The sequence below is a fragment of the Archocentrus centrarchus genome, chromosome 14 (genome assembly GCF_007364275.1).
Source record: "Archocentrus centrarchus isolate MPI-CPG fArcCen1 chromosome 14, fArcCen1, whole genome shotgun sequence".
NCBI lineage: Eukaryota > Metazoa > Chordata > Actinopteri > Cichliformes > Cichlidae > Archocentrus > Archocentrus centrarchus.
Window position 1 is genome coordinate 19867242 of NC_044359.1, and position 21249 is coordinate 19888490.

The window sequence follows — 21249 nt, forward strand, 5'->3', positions numbered from 1 at the left end:
TATTGTTTGAGCATCAAATTGCTCCTTTCTCAAGGCCTCTCTATAATTTCTAACTTTTTTTTTTTTATTCCTTGACTTCTAAATTATACAAACTATCCACTAACCTTTCTATTTACCATCACTGTAGAGAACAGTTAAACAGCTCATTTTGCTGTAATATGATTTTGTCATAACTACAATCTAAGGCAGTGAATGGTACAGTGTAATAAAATCAGGTTTGATAGGTAATTATTAATGCTACAACTTTTGGCACAAACTCTGTTTGACAGAAGTCTCATGAAACCAGTGAAAGAATAAGTGAAACCAAGAGAAGTAATCCTTATCATTTGTCTTTGTATGGGCTCCATACAAAGACCACAGTACTAATATTTTTAGATTCATCCTAAAATTGTTCCATCAATATACACAATATGCAATACAGCTGTCAAGTACACTGACCATGTCCAGTGGATCAATAGTACCCTAAAAACAACAATAATAATTAAATTAAAAACAAAACATGTCCCTTTACACACAAAGGAAACTTAATGAGGAACCATATACAGCGTTTAACGTACCAATGAGCATCTTTACACTGAGAAGACAAAGTTTAAAACTAGAACAATGGTAACACTTGCTGAAGGTGTACTCCTTCAGCTCTTTCAAGTTCAAAACTTCAGCTTCTCAAAGTCAAATACACTTAAATAACAGTTTCCTCGTTTCTGTCACAGAGGTCAGCGAACTCTGTCCTCATAGTACATTTGTTACATGTTTCATGACAGCCATGTTGTGCCATTACATTGCAAGATGGTCAGGAATAACTAATTATGCTTGAATAAACAAGTTCATTGATAGTATGAGGAGTATTCTATACTTTATAAAGAAAGCATCAAAATCTCAGGTTGGTGAGGAGTTTTATACAACTTCAAAATGTTACAAAGAGGACTAAATTTTAAAATCTTCATAGAACCACAGGTGACCTGAACCTCAGGCACATGGAGTCAGTAGCACAGCCTTTAAACTATATGGACACATCCTCTTTTGGACTTCAAAGTCAAACTGCACTGTTTTTCAAAGGCACCACCAACACACTGAAGCAATTAGCTAACATTTTAATTGTAATTAATAAACTGTAAAATATTGTGTCTTTTTGTGCCTGTAATATATTAAAATGCACCGCTTTTGCATCTGTTGGTCATTAATCACAAAGAGGTCAGACTCAGCTGCAGGGCCTCGCCGTCATTTCGCTCAACATGCTAAAGTCACCACATTTTTTTTCCCTTTCCCTTCTGTATACTCCCATCATTTACCTGGTAAGATGACCAAGAGGCCTGCTGTTGCTCCCCAACTTCTAAGGGGTAGAAAGCAATGGGTGATTTAATATGAAGCTTGTGGCTTTAGATGATGTGAGCAGAGGACACCAGCACCTCCTCATAACATGCCTATTTTTACTTTTACTTTTGCCAATGAATGACTGATAGAACGATTGTAAATCAATACTGAGTTTAAGGAGATGGTATTGTGTTTTTGTCTGTTTTTGTCTGTTTGTTTTTTGCTCCTGATATGTTGTTAAAAAGATTGAATGAATGAGAAAAACACTGTGTGACAGGTGAAAGAATGAGAGAGAGGTGGAGTGGATCTGAAAAGAAAAAAATGTCCATCTTTGACATTTTGAAAACAAACAGATGTTCCGTTAACTAAGTTTATGTTTCAAATAAAGGAGCAGCACCAAGAGAAAAAAAAAAAAAAAAAAAAAAATGCACCGCTTTTGTTCTTAAAGGTTTATTAAGGCACATTATTCACTAATGAGCCTTTTTTTTATAAGAACTTTTAGCAGAGCAACAGTAAGTTTTCTAACTTGTGGAAATAATTAGCTGAATGAATTTAATATTTTGTCAATCTAAAAAGGAAGCCTTAGAAAAGTACACTAGTAGATCAGACTAATGTCAGCATACTATGAATGAATGAATGAACTTTATTTGGAAGAGGAAGCAGGTTTCTCAAAATGAAACTGTAAAAAGTTTGACTGTTTCAAAAACGAGATTAAGCAAGTGTGAAAATGTGAATGTGTGTGTGTGTGTGTGTGTGTGTGCTGACTATTACAGCTGTGTATGTGTAAAGACTTGTGTAACTATGCTCTCAAGATGAAAGATGAACTGTTTTTATATAATTACCAACATGTACAATAAAAATACTGGTGCAGCTGCAGAATGAAACTTTAATAAATTAATTCATATTACTACCATTTAGGAGATAATGATAAGGAAGGTGGCCCCATCAGTGTTTAAACATAACACTATTTATGAACTATGTCATATATGTAAATGACTAAGAAAAAAAAATGCATCAATATTTTATTATTATTTGTTTAATTTAATGGAGAAAGCCACTTTGACTTGGTATTAAGTGTAATGGCTCCTTTTATAGTATAATACTACACGCTCAGGGTGGACAGCTTTCATATCCTTTTTTGGCAGAGTCACTGGATCAGCTGTGTGCTCACTCTGGTTATGAAATCTAAATAATTTCATTTTAGGGGAGTTTTTTCTTCCCATGTTGTGGACACTTAAGAGGAAATTTGTCTGCTACCGAAGTCATTGTGAAACAAACCTTTGGCCGACAGTTGTCTTTAACCCCTTTCTATATTCACCTTCCCCCCCCCCCATTTAAGGCTGGAAAGCAAATCTGATTCCATACTGTTTTACACAGAAAATATATTCTCTATTTGACCTACTCAAACTCAAAACTCAATTATACACAGTTCACACAATTTTAGCCTGGCACGTCTGCAGTCTTTAGAAAGTTTATCAATTCAACAAGAACCTAAAAATCGTTTAGTAGCTTTGAACAAATTTTGGTTTTACAACCAGCTGGCTCACCGCTGAGTGAGGGATCAGCCGGATCTTGTTGGCTTTAACAAGACGTGTTAATTCAAAGGCAAAGTTGCTTGAAGGAACACCTGAAGGGCAGAATTATTAAGCATGTTGCTACAGTACACTTATTATCACCTCAAGCAAGCAAACAAGATTGCTGCATGGTATTTGTGTCACAATCCCATTTTCCTTCTGCTCAGTCACACTAGAATAAAAATAGACATTAACCTCCTTGAGGTCCCACTGAGGGCCACATTTGGCATTTTCTCCAGAAGATCCACAGCATACATTCTTTTGTGTGTGTTAGAATTACATAATGAAAGAGCTATAAAAGAGTGGCAGTGTTGGAGGACTGTATGGTTCTATGCAACAAGTGCAGTTAAGAAATCTACAACTTCAGCAGCACAATAATTTAACATTTTTACTGGAGTGTAAAACATTAGCTTTGCTCTTTCCTTTTAAGAAAGCTGAATACCTTCAAGTTTTTCATTTACCTGATAATCATAAACTCATTAAATGAGGACTCATTTAACCTTCTGCACTCAGAACTTAATGAGTTACCCATTTTCCAGTCTCCTCGTCCCGGGTGTTATCTGAACTGCTGGTACAATTTGCGCAGTTCATCCCAAAAGAACAACGAAAGAATGGTGTGTGGCCCGAGTCGGAAATAGGATGCTCCCAGGCCTTTGTAGAGTCCTATCATGCCCTCCTTCTTCAGGGTCTTGGAAAAGCAGTCAGTAAATCCTTTGTAGAGCTGACCCTACAAAACAAGAGAATGACATCAGGCAACTGAACAGCTGGCAGACCGTACAACGATTTACAGAATGCAAGTACGGTGAAAACATATCAGTCTGTGCCAGTCTGTGATTTTCACTACTACTTCGACAGTCTGGTCTTTCCACTCACCTTGCCCAAAGGATCCACGGGCTGGTTGTAGAGCCGCGTGCTCACCACATCAAAAGGAGTCATAGCCAGCACCACCACCACACTACTGATCATGCCGGCGCTGAGGCCAACCAGCCAGCTGTTCGCTGGGAACACCTTGCCAAAGAAGAAAATAATGTTATGGGGTGGACAAGTTGAGAAAGCACGCGCAAGTGGGCCTGTGGTTGCAGCATAGAGTAGAGAAGTAAATCATCCTCAAGGTAGATCCATGCATGCAGCCACTTCTAATTTTAACTACTCATAATTACATGCTCACGTGCAGTGAAACAAGAGGAATGCCTCTATTATTGGATTGTTTCAAATTTGACATTTTCATTCAGATTTCATGCCTGGGAAAGTAGGTGAGTGGGCCTTTTCTAAAAAAGAAAATCTATAAAAGTCTTTGATGTATGAAGCTAAAATGTCACAGCAATCATTAAAAATGCCCAAATCAAAGGTGGTTGAGCAGAAAATGTTCTAAACATTTGATGATTTGAGTTGAAGAATGATTGATTTGGAATGACCCTTGTGTTTACTACGTGTTTTTGTATGCAATCCTGTTGTTTTACAACACAACATAATATAAAAACATGGTATACAGATCAGTGTCGAATTAATGGAAAACTCAACATATCTCAGTACAGCTTTGATGACCCACGTGGTGCCACAAAAACTTCATTGCTTCTTTGCACTGATTCTCCAGGTCTCTTGAACTCTATTCCCAAAAGATATTCCCTCATTTGGTGTTTTGATGATGATGGCAGAGCGTGCTGTCTAATATCGTATTCAGACTACCGTATTTTTCGGACTATACGTCGCTCCGGAGTATAGGTCGCACCAGCCAAAAAATGCATAATAAAGAAGAAAAAACATATATAGGTCGCACTGGACTATAAGTCGCACTTTTTTTTGGGGGGGGGGGGGGGGGGGGGGGGGTTGATAGAATCCGAGACCCAGAGCACAAATTCCATCTTGAACGGTAATTTAAAATAATAATGGATTAAAGAACAGGATGAACACGGTTACACCTACGTTATGCTAACGTAGCACATTTAGCTACATGACGCACAACGAACACGTGTTCGGTATTGTAACGTTGTAAACACACTTCCAAAGTCGGCGATATTCACAACAAAGGTCGTCTTTATTAACAGAAAAACGGCTGCTGTAGGCCACAGCCACGCCAACCACAACTACAACAGCGGAACAGCAACACACACACAGGCAAGCTCTCGGTCTTTTTCTCTCTCTCCATGCTGCCTTCACGAACCTCCCGAACAGTCCGAAATCCCACAACATCAACACGCTCTCTAACTAAGAGAATCGCTACAGTATGTTAACGTAACATTAAGTTATTCAGATAACCATAGCATAAAGAACATACTAACAAGTTAACCAAACCATCAATCCATTGAATTCTTCATCCTCGGTGTCACTTCTAAACAATTCCGTACACTCCGTAGACGAAGCGCCGCTTCCTCTTCTGTGTCGCGTTAGTCAGACTCGTCGTCAGCTGCAGTTCCAATTATTCCAGCCTTTCTGAATCCCAACAGGATGGTTTGTCACTGAAGCCCATGTTTTCTTGATCCATCCAATGACTTCCAGGAAAGTTGGGTGGCGCATTCTCCCAGTTGCCGTTAAGCTGTGCTCTCCATCCACCATCCACTGCGCCCACAGGTTACGCAAGACTGCCTTAAAGCTGCAGTTCACGGAGATGTCAAGTGGCTGGAGTATTTTGGTTCATGTGTTATAAATGTCACATATACGTCGCTCCGGAGTATAGGTCGCACCCCCAGCCAAACTATGAAAAAAAGTGCGACTTATACTCCGGAAAATACGGTACATAATACGAGCCCGGCTGTAGCCCAACCCATATGATGTGCAGCTGTACATGACAGTCAGGAACACCCAGAGGTGGCAAAAGTACTGACATTCTGTACTTAAGTAGAAGTACAAGTAATTATGTTAAAAAATACTTTAGTAAAAGTCGAAGTACTGGTTCAACTTCTCTACTTAAGTAAAAGTAAAAAAATACAGGCTCTGAAATGTACTCAAAGTAAGAAAGTAAAAGTAGTTCTTTGGAGGATGTTTCTACAAGCTATTTTTGTGTAAAACTAACCGAACCTCATTATATATTATTGTAATAATATAAAATAATATTACATGAGAATACAAACGTTATTCCAATCTAAATTTTAATCCTAATGAATGCACTCAGCTTGAAACTGTTATGTAGGACACAAACTGCGAAAGGGAATTTAAACACAGCTCTGTTCTCTGTGTCCTCCATAGTAGAGGGTGACTGTGCCTCCACCTAAACACAAACATGAGGATACTCAGGGGTTACAGTGGGATTCAGAAGGTGGAGGAACCCTAAGATCAGCTGTAGTGGCTCTGCATGGGGAGAAGAATCACAGCTTTCTATGGTGAGCTGCAGTAAATGATGTTGGTGTGCAGGCTGTGATCAGCTGACCTGCTGCTGCTGCTCTGAGGTTTACTGCTCTGTGTGGATGAAGTGAACTCACAAAGATGTATCCCAGTATTTCACAGCTATCTGAGCTGATCTCCTTCCCCTACACTGACAGCATACAGGCTGTAGAAATGTTGGATTCAGTGAATGAATCTCAGCATCAGCAGCTTTGATTCAAACTCATCTCTGCTGCACTGATGTAACCTGTAACTCTGACCATGAACACAAACACTGTGCTCCAGTCCAACACAGAGCTTTACTGTAAATACAGTACAACAAGCTAACCTAAACTGCAGCATTTTCATAGAATCTTTGAATAACACAAAGTCAGCATACTTCAGTTTATTTTCCAGTCCTTACCTTTAATTCTAACCTCTCTTCTTCCTCTCCTGTCCTCTTTCTCCATCTCTGAGTGAACTTCTCTCTCTTTGCTCTCCCTGAAATACAGCAGCTCTTCTTTTAGCTAGCAGACACACTGTGTAACAAACTGCACACACTTTGTGTGTTTGCTGATATTTGTTGAGCATTTAGAAACGCTGCATTTACCTGCCACACGTTACTCCCTTCGTGCTCGCTCCTCTTCAGTAGCACTAGCTAAGCTGTTTATGTGCCGCGAGCATAACTTACGGACTCGGTCCGCCCCGATTATAGCGCTATAAATGATACATTAATTATATGGGTTTGCGTATTTAAACCCTTTGTACGAGATAAGCCCCAATGATGGAGGATACGCAGTACGATTGTCTCTTATGTGTTATTATTCCTCCGTTTAGGCTCAGATCGTTTGATGTTTGACGGCGCACTGACCGGAAATGCAAACTTCTCTCTGACGTGTTAAAAAGTAACGAGTCTGTTTGAAAATGTAAGAAGTAGAAAGTACCGATACTTGTGTAAAAATGTAGGGAGTAAAAGTAAAAAGTAGTCAGAAAAATAAATACTTAAGTAAAGTACAGATACCTGAAAAATCTACTTAAGTACAGTAACGAAGTATTTGTACTTCGTTACTTCCCACCTCTGGGAACACCTCACGGTGTCCTGACTCAGAGTCTAGCATCTTACAATTTTTCCTAATCTTCAACAACAGTTTTGTGATTTCTGTGAGGTTAACCAAGAGGAGCATTGAGGGGTTTGTTTTTGTTTTTTACAGATTGCACATGACAATGCAAGAGAGAGGTGGGTGGCACACCTGAAAGCCAGTACCATATGTACCGCTTCAGTTGCTGCTGTCTGCGTTCTTTTCCCAGAAATCATTACCTCACTTGTCCATCCACACGAAGCCTGAAAGCCGGCAAGCATGTCTCATGACCGACAGAAATGAAAGACAACATTTCATATTGCCCAATCTGACACTGTGACCACTATAACAGACCAAAACAGTAGCAGTAAGAGCTTGGCACAACATGTCAAACTGAAATCATAAGTGTTCAACTGGGATGAAATCTGATGACTGTAGTGAAGACCACAGCATATCATTCAATGACCCCCGCATGGCCTGTGGAAGGTCACTCTCATCAGGATTGAAAACCTTCATTAGAGAGGTGATTAACTTTGAATTGTTTATAATAATGTCTCCCACAGCAAAACAGAGCCACCAGATCCCCCCACTGTAGGGGTCAAAGATTCAGATTTTCCCTGTAAGTGTATATGATCATATAATAATAACATAATAAATAGACAAAACAGCAGCAGCAGCTAAAACTTCCAAACCTCTTTCAAGGTCTCGTAAGTGATGCAGACTGTTCTGCACAAAACCACAACTGTTTATGTTAATACAAAGTTATGCTTCTCCAGATTAATATAGCTGATTGTACATGAAGCAATGGTGGAGGTGAAGGGAGGTGTGACCAGCGTTACTTACCCAACCAACCTGTTAGGACAGCCTTAAGGAACTCAATCAAATAAAGGAACTAGTATATGAAAACTATACAAAAATGTAAGAATTAATTCCTTAAAAGAAAATGCTTCTGGAATTTGTTATTAAATAACTTTTTAACTGGAACTGGGTCACTAATTTACACTGAGTAGATTGTTGCGCTAGGTGCATAAGCCTCGTGTGTTCAGCCAGGGGGCCAATAAAAGGTACTGAATTTATATTCCAGAGGAGTGCAAAACAGAGCACTTTATCAGTGTCACAATGACTGCTTTAGAAATCTGCAAACAGATACTGACTGCAAACCATCTCTTCTCAAGCCTCCATTCCTGATTTAGGGCTGTAATTATATGAGAATCCAAATTAGGAGTGTTTCCCCAACAAACACTCCTGAAGCCAAACACAGTCGGATTACTACTGTATAAAAATAAGAACAGAAAACACCCGTGTTTATTCTTAAACAGTGTGCCCTTATGTAAAATGTGCACACGTGGTGGAAGACTGAAGAAACACCCCACCACCACCCCTGTCTGTGAGCCTGATAAAAAACAAATCTCAGCGAGCCCCATGCCAACCTGCAGGTCACTGACAAGCTCCTTGGCGGAGGAGAAGGTGGAGAGCTGAGTGGCTGACCCCACGCTGACCCTCGGTACTGCAGCACTGGAGCCCCTCCACAGTCCCAGAATGCCATGCTGCCTGTAGATGGCAACCAGGGCATGGGTCATCCCCTGTTGGGAAGAGGAGCAGCATATTAGGACGTTGTGTTGATGCATCCCATTCATGTTCATGCATTCGCTTCTTAGGTTACCTGATGTTTGTACTGATGACCAACTGCAATAGAGGAGGTAGACTGACTCTGCAGGTGAGTCTTCACCTGTCAGTGGAGACAATTTAAGTTAATCATTTACCACAGTTAAAAGTGGCAGTTCACCTTAGTGTCACGCCCGAATAACTTTATTAAAGTGGACAAAAAAAAAAAAGCCAGCTACTGACCAAGTATATGGGGCTGCCCATCACAGCTCCCACCACTCCAGCGACAGCCCCTGCCACCGTGGTTTTGACAGCGCTGACCCTTCCATTGGTGTGGATGTAACCCGACGACTCGATGATGGCGTACGATCCGAGCCTGACTCCATTCATAAAAAACTGATACCACAGCCCGGGGACTAATCCTTTCTGTAAGCCGACCAGTCCTTCCACTTTGCCGATAGTATAAAAAGCGTGGAACACGTTGCGATAATAAACCTGATAAGAGCCACGGCTCTTTAGCTCTCCTTGGAGTTGCATACGTGTTTTGACGACCTCCAGCGGGTTCGTGAATACGCAGGCGCCGCACGCCGCCACTCCGCTCAGCACGAACTCCATCGCGGCCGACCGACCGTCCGTCCAACGGGAAGACAGATATAGACCTCAAGGCTGCTTCCAGTGCTTCACAGCACTGGAATTTTGCTCAGCAGCAGCCTCCTCCCACATAAAGTACTCAGGCACACACCACCCGGTTCAGTACATCAGCAAGAAGGCATGAGAGTACTTCAATGCGCTTTGTAAACTCGTAATTCCAATTGATGAAATGATAAATATTGCTTATCTGCTGATTGCAGTAGCAAAGTGGACATAGTCAAAGCCAGACTTGAGAGAATTTCAACTTATGCGCGTTTTTCTTTTATTTTTATGTTCCTTAATATGATATTCACCTGTGCTACTAATCATTTTTACACCACAACTAACATTTGAAGCATTTATAGGAGCGTTGTAAAATAAATAAACTAAAAGGGCATTAAAAATATAAACCGAATGTTTGAATACCACAGTGGTTACCACCTAGTGGTTAAATACCTGTCGATCAACTGCGTTTTATTACCTTTAAATTTCAGGCGTACGCTTTTTCTTTCACCTAAACATCTCATTTTAGCAGTCGGTACCGCAACGTGCTACGTAGTTCATTTGACGCTTCGCAGCTCAGCCAATGAAAATGGTCCTCTTTTTGTTTGTGTTTTTTTTGTTGTTGTTGTTTTTTTGTTAACAGTAGTCACCATCACAGACATATGCATAGACATATACCTAGACGCTGCGTTAAGCGCTGACTTCACTAAAAAGAGAAAAACCAATCGTGATATACGTGCCTTACTCCAGAAGGACAAGGTCTCTGTTCTTAATGTAAACTCTTACTGAAATAATTTTGCTTCAGACTTGGACTGGAACAAAATCTGGTGTCTCTCATCTAAATATTTGATTATTAATAAGATCAAAGATATGTCTCTCAAGATGATCTATCGTTTTTTTCCATGCAAGTCTTTTCTCTAGCGATATAAAAAGGACATTGACACAAGCTGCTCCTTCTGAGGACTCTATGAAGAAGATCTCTGTCACTTATTCTGGACTTGTTCCTTTTCATGTACTTTTTGGCAAAATATTTGTACTTTTATTTCCCAAAACATTCCTGACAACTTTACCCTTTCTTATACGGATATATTGTTTGGATTCTTCTTTTATCCTTCTAATCAGTCAAAACAAATTCCAATCAACCAGTCAACCAATTCCATATTATTAACCTAATTTTATTAATATTTTTGTGAATTAATTTCTTTCCTCGTTTTAAATAGTCTATTCAACCCCCTGGCATTGTTGTTTTGCTATACTTTATGTCTGCATTTTTGTTTTGTTTTGCTGTACCTTCAACCTTTATTATCAATAAAGATTGTTTACAAGGAAAAAAAAAAGCGCTGACTCGTACGTCAACGCCGCCGCCATATTGGATGTGGCAAAATAGGCCAACATGACATGGCAGAGATACTGCGCCCTTGTGCTGTATGGAGTTTTTCGAACCATTTTGTAGTTGAAACGGGATTGCATGGGATTACCTTTTACAGGTAAGACTGAAGACTGAAATGTTTTTTTTTTTTATTGTATTTGGCCAGTCTAACGTTTTGAAAACAGAATTTGCAGACGTTGCAGTGATACTATGTAGTCCTGCGGTGCACCTCCAAACAATAAAGTCAGTCTAATTGAAGTACACTGGCCCGAGTTAACTACTCTGATACAAATAAAGACCGATTAAGGTCAAATCCAGACCTTCTGTTTGCTGCTGCCTGCACATGAGTCTATTTTTACATTTTTGCTTCTTGCCCACTTGTTTTTGTGTAGTAATAATAATACATTTAATTTATGAAACACTTTACAAAAGTTGGATATAGCGCTTTTTTGTTATTTTACCTTTTTAACCATAAAATGTTATTGTATGCAATAAAAGATGGATCTATAATTTTAGTAAGAAAATTAAGTAGATCAGTGTCTTTTACAGTTTCTTAGTTTAATTTATAAACTTTGTTCATTTTTTTTCCCTTAAAGACTGTCATTAATACTACTTAAATTAATTTAAAAAACAGTGAATATAATTTTTTTTTATTCATAAACCTGCATATGTTATATCTATATGTCAGGATCTGGTTATTGTAGACATTTATCATCACAGTAACAGCTAAATTATGCAATGCCCTCCCCTCTCATGACTCAGCTAGTGACGATACTCCCTGGACAATCAGTGGCATGCTGTTCTTCGACGTCACATTTTCAGATTGCTTGGAACCCCGGCTGAGAGGGTACTAAAAAAAGTACCTGGTACCAGGACCTAATGGAAAACCTGGCAAACCATGCTAAGTCGAGTCACGTAGCTACTAGTGGAAAAGCAGCATTTGTTGCAAAGTGATTGCTTGATTCGGCCTACAATATCTATTCTGTAACAATCCTTGTCAGTCTTTTCTCAATCACACTATGCATTTTGATGTTTGTCAAAGCATAATAAAGCAAATAAAAGACAGAATGCTCTTTCTAAAACAAGTGGAGACTAACTTTTATTAAAATACAGTTCTGCTCTAGTTAAACTAATGCCACTGCATAATAATAGCCATGAAATTGTCATGGTGCACTGTGTGGCTGGAGCAGGTAGACCCCAAAAATGAAGGACTCACAGTCAAAACTCAACTGAAAGGGTGTTTATTGTGGAATGACAAAAGAACAGAGCTATACTGGGAAGGACAGGTGCAAGGACTAAATACAAAAAAACAAAACACAGTAACAGGACCACAGACAACATGACAATGAACAGAAGACATCTGAGGGCTTAAATACACATCAGGTAATTAGGGCAAGAGGAAACAGCAGGGCACAACAGGTGGAACAAATGAGACTAATAACACAGGGGAAGCAAAACTAAACACAAAATACAGGGAACACAAGACTGTCAAAATAAAACAGGAAGTAACCTAACAAGGTACACACAGACTTAACATGGAGGACTGGAATACAGAGAAACACAGACCGGGACCAAGGCACGGACAAAGAGAAACACAGACACGGGACAGACGCAGACGCAGACTAGACACAACACTGGGAATAAAACTCAATACGAAAACACAGGAGGTCAGGGTCATGACAAAAGGATAAAACGGACACAAGGACACAAGGACACAGACGCAGGGGAGACAGGGACAAAGGGAACTAGAAAACTACAACTGATAACAAAGCCAGAACTAAGATGAACAATGAAAACTAAAACAAACTAGGAAATAACAAAACTCAGTGAAAACAGAGCTAAACACAAAACGCTGGGCACACGGCCCAGGACCATGACAGCAATTTAAAATCTTACCAACAATGTCTCAATATTGTTAGTTTTACTCTTTCCACACACACATATAAATAGCAGATATGCAATTTGGAAACAGACCTGTATGAGTAATATGTTTCTTGGCCTCTAGAGGGCACTCACATGTCAACTAATGAGGTGGAATTTTAAGAATGGTCATGTGTCTCTTGTTGGTTATGAATCCAGTTGGGTCACCAGAGTTTTCCTCCATGGACAGCATTTCTGTCTCTCTCCAGTATAGCTGCCTGCTTCTGTGTTCCTACATTTAAAAGAAAATGCCATCTCCAGATGTCTTACAAAAATTTGGAGCATAGCACAAGAGGGTGTGACATCAGAGCATTATAGGTCAGATAACGAGCACACCTGTAATGACCAAAAGTTATAAAAGTAATAATACTCTATGTATCTTGGTTATGTCTACATGACTTATTTCTGATAATGCAGATACAAATCGGCCACAGCGTGCATTATCTTGACAAAAGTATAACACAGTGAACCCGCCAACGTGATGTCGTGGAAGAGTACAAGTACCCGGGCACCCACATACACAACAGACTGAACTGGAAGATCAAAACAGAGGCTGTACACAAGAAGAGGATTAGTGGGCTATTTTCTTTATAAGGAAGCTGAGATCCTTAAATATTTGCACCAAAATGTTGGAGATTTTCTGTCAGTCAGTTGATGTGAGTGCAGTGTACTTTGCTGTGGTCTGTTTGGGGAGTCGCATCAGAGTTGGTGATACAAGCACACTGGTAAAACTAATCAGGAAAGCTGGCTCTGTGATTGGCTGCACTTCTGAAGCTATGGAGGAGAACAAACTGTCATCAGTCATGGATAGTCTTAACCACCCTCTACATCACTTACTTCTCCAACAGACTGATCCAGCTCTGCTGCCACTAGGAAAGCTACAGGGAATATTTCATGTGAAGACCCTCTGTAATGCAAACTCAGTTTTGAAAATGTTGGGCTACTGTGTAAAACGTAACAGCAGAGTGCAGTGATTTGTAAATGTACAGGCTCAAAGTGTTTGACATGTACAGAATACAGCACTTTCATTTGTGCTCTTACAAATAATGCAGCTGTTTATTTTCTCTGTATTTAATTATATGTATAGTTCAGTTTAGACAAAAGGCTTACATAAGCAGGAGTATTATAAATATTATATTCATGCCCTATTTTCAGCTTAGTGTGTACTGGGAGCAGAGAGTGGCCATTATAGGTGTAAAAGCAGATGTCAATGCAGGAGAACTAATGTGCTGTAATATATGCTGTACTGTACACTGAAAGCAATAAGAGCAATGTGCTACACACACACACACACACACACACACACACACACACACACACATATATATATATATATATATATATATATATTAACATGGTTCAATATTCAGCTCATCCACCTATGTTACTCTTAAAAACAGGATGGATGTAACATCATAGGCTTCGTAAAGATGGATAAGAGAGCTCTCTTGAGAGGCGAGATCTTGCATTGTTTTCCTGTTGGTCTCATAATTCAGTTCTGAATGAATTTATAAAACAAGAACAGATCCTCGTCAATATTCCAAGATGAGATAGCTGCTTGACTACTGGATAAGTTTTATACTGTTGTCTCCTTTCAAAGTAAAAAAGACCAAATGGATGATTTGATAGTAGCAATAAATAAGTAAAAGCTATTCAGACTACTCTGGCTTGGTTAACATCTTTAATTAACAATGAAAACAAGGAATAGACTTTAGGAATAACACCACTATTAAGTAGGTTTAGCACCCAACCATAAATCAGTAACACATTTTATACCTAATGTTTCAGATCCATGTGGACACAATGGTCTGCTCAGATCACGTTACATGAGGCTGTTGTGACCCTGTTTGGCATAAGAAAGCTGCAAAAGGCTGTTGTGGTACCTTTGCTTGCCTGCACAGATGTTCAGATTGTCAAGCCTGTCCTAAGTGCTAAGGTATTCTTTCCTGTGCATTTTAATTATGGAGTCTCAAATAATTACAATAATTTGCAAATTTGGTTTTCCAGTCAGCTGCCTGAGGTGAACAAGATGATGTCCTCGAGCTGATATTAAAATATTTCCTAACCTGAGTTTCTTTAATTGGCTCATCAATAGAATGATTGCTCTAGTCTTAAGGAGATGATGTATTTACTGGTATTTTATATAAATATTTTGGGAAATCAAGTGTTCATTTACTCTGGATGGCATTACCTTGGCCTCTAGTAACACTGTAAGGAATCTTGGAGTGGACCAGGATATGTTCTTCAATGCACATATTTAACAAATATGTAGGACTGTTTGACGCATTTGCTTAATATCTTTTAATATCTTGCTTAACATCCTGTCCTGAGTGATGCAGAAAAACTAGCCCATGCATTTATTACTTCTGGGCTATTGTAATGAATGATGATATTAATTACAATCAGATTGTTCTAAAAGCTCCCTGAAAAGTTTTCGGTTGATCCAGAACACCGCAGAAAGAGTACAGAGAGGGACAAGAAAGCAGTGTTAATTTCATTGACGAAATATTTTTGTCATAGTTTTCGTTAATGACCCTTTTTTTCATGACGATAACAAGACGATAACTAAATAAAAACTACTTAAAAGGATAAAAACGTTAAAGAAATTAATTGACACTTTCATCAACGAATGAAAACGAGACAGAAATGCTTGGTGGGGATGAAATCCAATCAGAACTGATTTAATTTTGTGAAAGGGCAGAACAAGTTAGGAAAACATCCAATCAAACGCACAGTTGCACAAATTTGCTCTAAACCCGGGAAGGACAAACTAGCCTGTGATTACTTCTGATAGAACTAAGTTATGTAAACAATGTCAGCATTGAGAAAGAGAAGAGCCTAATCTAATCTTAGTCCTGAACACTGTCCTGTACCTTTCGGAGCATGTCCTGCTGTATTATCTCAGTAAGGTGGTGTTAATGATCAGGTGTGTGGGAAGCAGGTGCAACGCTAATGTTAATATTATTAATAATATTGCAAAACTTTTAATAAATGTTTAATTTTGTGTAAGTGTGTATAATGAAGAAAAAGCATTTACATTTTACACCCTGTTGTGTTATGTAGCGTCATGCCACTCCACGCCACTAGGTGGCGCTGCTGATAAAATGAAAATGGTAGGCAGAGTGAGAATGAGAATGTTTACATATACCTTACGGTACTGTGCTCCTTCGTTTTTAGGTTTGTGCCTGATGTGCTACGTTGAATAAATGCACTGAGATATACAAGAACGTGCTTTACTTGTCACACTACTACAAATTGGCGACGAGGGATCCTGCGTGTTTTTTTTCTGCCGATGTTTTTTTTTCTTCCTGCTGAATTAGCATGGCTGCTAACGTTCATCCACCACCGTTGTTTTTACCTTGCCCAGGAGAACCTGCTTTACCATTCAACATGTGGATGCGTATGTTCAACAATTACTTGCTGGTAATTAATGCAACAGGGAATGCTTGGCCTGATGCCCGGAAGAGAGCGACATTATTACACTGCTTAGGAGCCGAAGGTCAACGAACTTTCTACTGCCTAACAAACACAGGTGACACTTTTTCTTCCGCTGTTGCTGCTTTGGAAAAACACTTCTCGCCTAAAGTCAACATTGTTGTAGAACGGCATGCTTTCAGAAAGCGAACACAAGCACCACATGAGACAGTTGAGCAGTATGTGACTGCCTTACGTGACCTTGGTTCTAAATGTGACTTTGATGATAAGACAGAGGAAATGATCCGTGATCAGTTAGTCGAACACATTTCCAACTCCAGCATAAGAGAGAGACTTCTGCTCGAACCTGACCTGACATTAGATAAAGCTGTTACTCTCGCAGCACAAATGGAATCCGCAGCTTACCAAGCTAAAGCACTAACAGTTAACAGCAACAGACATGTCCAAGCCATACAATCTCGTTCATACTCAGCTACACAGCGTAATAAATCTGGTGTTCGACCTGTTAAGTCACCTTCTGCTACATCAACGCCTGCTAAAAGTTGCTTTAGGTGTGGTTCAAACAAACACCTTGCTAATGCTCGCCAGTGTCCAGCTGCTAAAGCTACATGTAACCTCTGCCAAAAAGTTGGTCACTTTGCTCGTGTCTGCTGCTCATCTAAGACAAGACAAGTTCGTGAAGTTCAGCTACCAGATCTAACTGTGCTATATTTGGGAGACACTTTGCATGCATCAAAAACCCTACAGTGTGACATTGAATTAAGCACGCCTACTTCACCTACCAAGACCCTTCGTCTCACTGTCGATACAGGCTCTGCAGTTTCCATACTGCCTCATCAAACCTACAAAGAACACTTCAGTGGAACACCACTGTGCCCCCCTGACCTCCGCCTAGTTACTTATACAAAGAAAACAATCCCTGTACTAGGCTGCTTACAAGTTGAAGCAAGTAGAGGAATTACTACTACGCCAGCTACATTTTTTGTTGTAAAACAGGGAACTCCTCTTCTTGGCCGTGACTTGATGGAGACACTGCACATCTGCATCGCTGGAGGTGCTGTTCTTCCTCCATGCACTGCCCCTGCTGCTCCCGTGATGACAACAGATGGATCACCTACATCGCCCATCCCTGCTGCTCCTGATATAGGCTGTGTGAAATCCTTTGTTCATAAAGTAAAACTAGATCCTTCAGTTAAACCTGTACGGCAGAAGCTTAGACGCCTTCCTTTCGCAGTGAGAGCTCCAGTTGCAGCCGAACTGGACCGCCTCCTGAAAGCTGGAGTCATTGAACAAATCGATGCATCACCATGGGTTTCACCAATTGTGGTAACAGGACGTAAAACAGGAGGAATACGACTGTGTGCAGACCTCCGTGAACCAAACAAAGCTGTGATCACAGACTGCTATCCTCTGCCACATGTGGATGAGTTGTTTGTCAGTTTACAAGGTGCCACACTATTTTCTACGATTGACCTGGCCAATGCGTACTACCAGCTGCCTCTGCATGAAGATAGCAGAGATTTAACTGCATTCATTACACATGAAGGTCTCTTCAGATTCCGCAGAGTTCCTTATGGACTTGCCTCCGCGCCCTCAGCTTTTCAAAAAATGATGTCTGAGATTCTCCAAGGTCTTCCTGGTGTCCAGAATTACCTGGATGACCTCATCATCTACGGTAAAACTCCTGCTGAGCATGACAGCAACCTGAATGCAGTGCTTCACAAGCTCAAAACTGCTGGCCTGGTGCTAAATGAAAACAAATGCCACTACAGAAAGACATCTTTACGCTTTTTGGGTCATGTCATAACAGCAGATGGCATTCTCCCAGACAAAGAACACATTGATGCTGTTTTGAATGCTCCTCCACCCACTGATGCTGCTGCATTGAGGTCCTTCCTTGGGTTGGTGTCTTGGTATTCCAAGTTCTTGCCCAACTTTGCAACTATTGTGGCTCCAATGCGTTCTTGTGGAAGTGGAACAAGCAACTATGTATGGACCACTGAAGCACAGAAAAGCTTTGAAGAAATTAAGCAGCTTCTGGTGAACAGCCCTGCTCTTGCACTGTTTAATCCTAACCTACGCATCGTGATATCCACTGATGCCAGTGATTATGGACTGGGTGCTGTTTTTGCCCAAGTTCAGCCTGATGGAACAGAGAAGCCTGTGGCCTTTGCTTCCCGCACACTTTCTGCACCTGAACAAAAGTACTCTACTGTCGAGAAGGAAGCACTAGCATGCGTGTGGGCTACAGAGAAATGGAGAACATACTTATGGGGTCGACGCTTCACCCTTCGAACGGACCATCAAGCTCTGACCACACTTCTGAGCACAAAAGGAATGAACAGAGCTGGAATGCGCATTGCACGATGGTCTGCCCGCCTGTTGTGTTTTGACTATGATGTCGTTTACCGACCGGGTTCTCAGAACTACACAGCAGATTGCCTATCACGCCTGCCTCTGCCGGTGATTTCGGATCTGGTACCAGACGCTGATCCAGAAATGGTAGCTCAGATTTCTGCTACTCTGTCTGCTCTTTCTGTTACTGACTTTGATTCAGCTTGCTCCTCATGTCCTGAACTGACAGGTCTGCGTGTGCAAATGGAAAAAGGCTGGCCCGCCTCCATTAAATCAGTCAGTGATTCACTTGCTCCTTACTACAAGATCAGAGATGAACTCTCCACCTACAATGACTACATTCTCAGAGGTACAAGACTCATCGCACCACTTTCTGTCAGACATGCACTGATTACACTTGCACATGAAAGTCACCAAGGAATTGTGCGCACAAAACAGCGCTTGAGAGACCTCTACTGGTGGCCAAAAATGGACTCACAGGTTCAGGCTGCCATAACATCATGTGTCATGTGCCAGTCCAATGACAAAACTGCTCAGACACGCCCTGCCCCCCTTCAGCCTGTACAGCTGCCAGACGGGCCATGGAAAAAACTTGGACTTGACATTGTAGGACCATTTGACACGGCTGTTCCTTCCTGCAGATTTGCCATTACACTGACTGATTATTATTCTAAATGGCCTGAGCTTGCTTTCTCACACACTGTAACTACGAATGACGTTGTTCAATTCTTATCATCGGTTTTCAGTCGTCATGGCAACCCTGAGAACATTGTGACAGACAATGGCACTCAATTTACATCTGAAGCCTTTGCATCATTCCTCCAGAATAGAGGAATATCTCATACCAGAACATCTGTCTACTATCCAGCTGCCAACGGGGCCGTCGAAAGGTTTCATCGCGCCCTCCGCACCTGCATTCAAACTGCAATCCAACAATCTACACCGTGGAAAGCCACTGTGTTAGAATGGCTACAAGTATATCGTGCAACGCCTCATGCCACCACCGCCACCTCTCCATATGAACTTCTCTTTGGTAGGAAAATGCGTACTAAACTGAACATACTCCCCTTGTCTCCTGCCACATCTCCACTACATAACAGGGCACAACGTGAAGTCCTGAAACATCAAACCAAAATGAAACGCTACACTGATGCCAAACGCAGTGCAAAGGTGCCTTCATTCCAGATAGGTGAGAGGGTGAGGATACGGAATCCACTGCACGTTCCAAAAGGTCACCCTAGGTTTACCCCTCCTGCAACTGTCAAAAAGATTAAAGGTAAACACACCTATATGCTGAGTGATGGAAGGAATTGGAATGCATCCCACCTTGCACGCTGTGCTCCAGTTGCTGAACAGGATCCTACTGCTACAGGACTGGAAAATGCCCAGCACGATTCACATCCTCTTCGGAAGCTTCCACGTGCAAAATATAAACCTAGTTGGCACAGAGATTTTGTCATGTCATAAACATTGTGTAGAAACATGTTGATAATTGTTACCTAAGATTATAGAATGGTTGAGAAAATGCTATTACCGCCGTTGGTTACAAAAGTCTTCGTTAAGTATTGACATGGGTTAATTTGTTCACTACAGGAGTAAAGTTGAGAGGACATTTCATTAAAATTACAGGATTACTTTTTGTTACTAGTACCTTTGATGTACAATGCTGTTGCTACAATGTGCCGATAATTTTCAAATGTATTTTCTTAATGGGTTAGCCTCTTTAGTAAATTCTGTTAAGGTATTCCTTGGGAGGAAATTCAAACCTTAAGAAGGGAGGAAATGTTGTGTTATGTAGCGTCATGCCACTCCACGCCACTAGGTGGCGCTGCTGATAAAATGAAAATGGTAGGCAGAGTGAGAATGAGAATGTTTACATATACCTTACGGTACTGTGCTCCTTCGTTTTTAGGTTTGTGCCTGATGTGCTACGTTGAATAAATGCACTGAGATATACAAGAACGTGCTTTACTTGTCACACTACTACACACCCTTTATATTTTAGTCGACTAAATCGACTGTAGATTTAGTCGACTATATTCTTAGGATAATTTCGTTGACTAAAACTATTCAGATGACTAAATTAATACTAAAACTAAATTACATTTTTGTCAAAAGACTATGACTAAATCTAAATCAAAATTTGCTGTCAAAATTAACACTGGTGAGAAGGCTTGGCTCACAGTCTCAACTCAAATTCATGCCAAAAGTGCTCTATCAGGTTTTATTGTTTATATATTGCTTTGTTCACTGGTGTGCAGTCATGTTGGAACAGGAAGGGGCCATCCCCAAATTGTTCCCACAAAATTGAGAGCATGAAATTGTCCAAAATGTCTTGGTATGCTGAAGTATTAAGAGTTCTTTTCACTGGAACTAAGTGATTCATCATTCCTGAGAACACGTCTCCACTCCATTACAGTTTCCTCAGACTTTTTAAGGACTCACTGCACACCATGCTGAGATATACATTATGAGTTTTCAGCTAATAGCTTTTTGGGAATCATTTTTGTGGGTGCAAAAATACTATTTTATGCAGTCATATTTGGCATTTTTCATAGATTCAACTAAAGAAATGGGAACAAATGATTTTGTCACAGTCTGCCAGTATCTTCTCTTCATTGGCTCCCTGTTAAATTCAGAATCAATTAAAATTCTTCTTCTCATATACAAA

General features: G+C 40.4%; 1 protein-coding gene across 1 annotated transcript; it reads right to left on the reverse strand.

Annotated features, from left to right (window-relative positions):
• Positions 1 to 1784: 1784 nt before the first annotated feature.
• slc25a35 (solute carrier family 25 member 35) lies at positions 1785 to 9614 on the reverse strand. Its single transcript, XM_030747333.1, has 5 exons — positions 9110 to 9614; positions 8925 to 8990; positions 8692 to 8844; positions 3759 to 3893; positions 1785 to 3612 (listed from the first exon to the last, which is right to left on the reverse strand). Exons 1-5 carry the CDS (start codon positions 9479 to 9481, stop codon positions 3442 to 3444), a joined length of 897 nt encoding a protein of 298 aa, XP_030603193.1. The 5' UTR covers positions 9482 to 9614; the 3' UTR covers positions 1785 to 3441.
• Positions 9615 to 21249: the final 11635 nt, after the last annotated feature.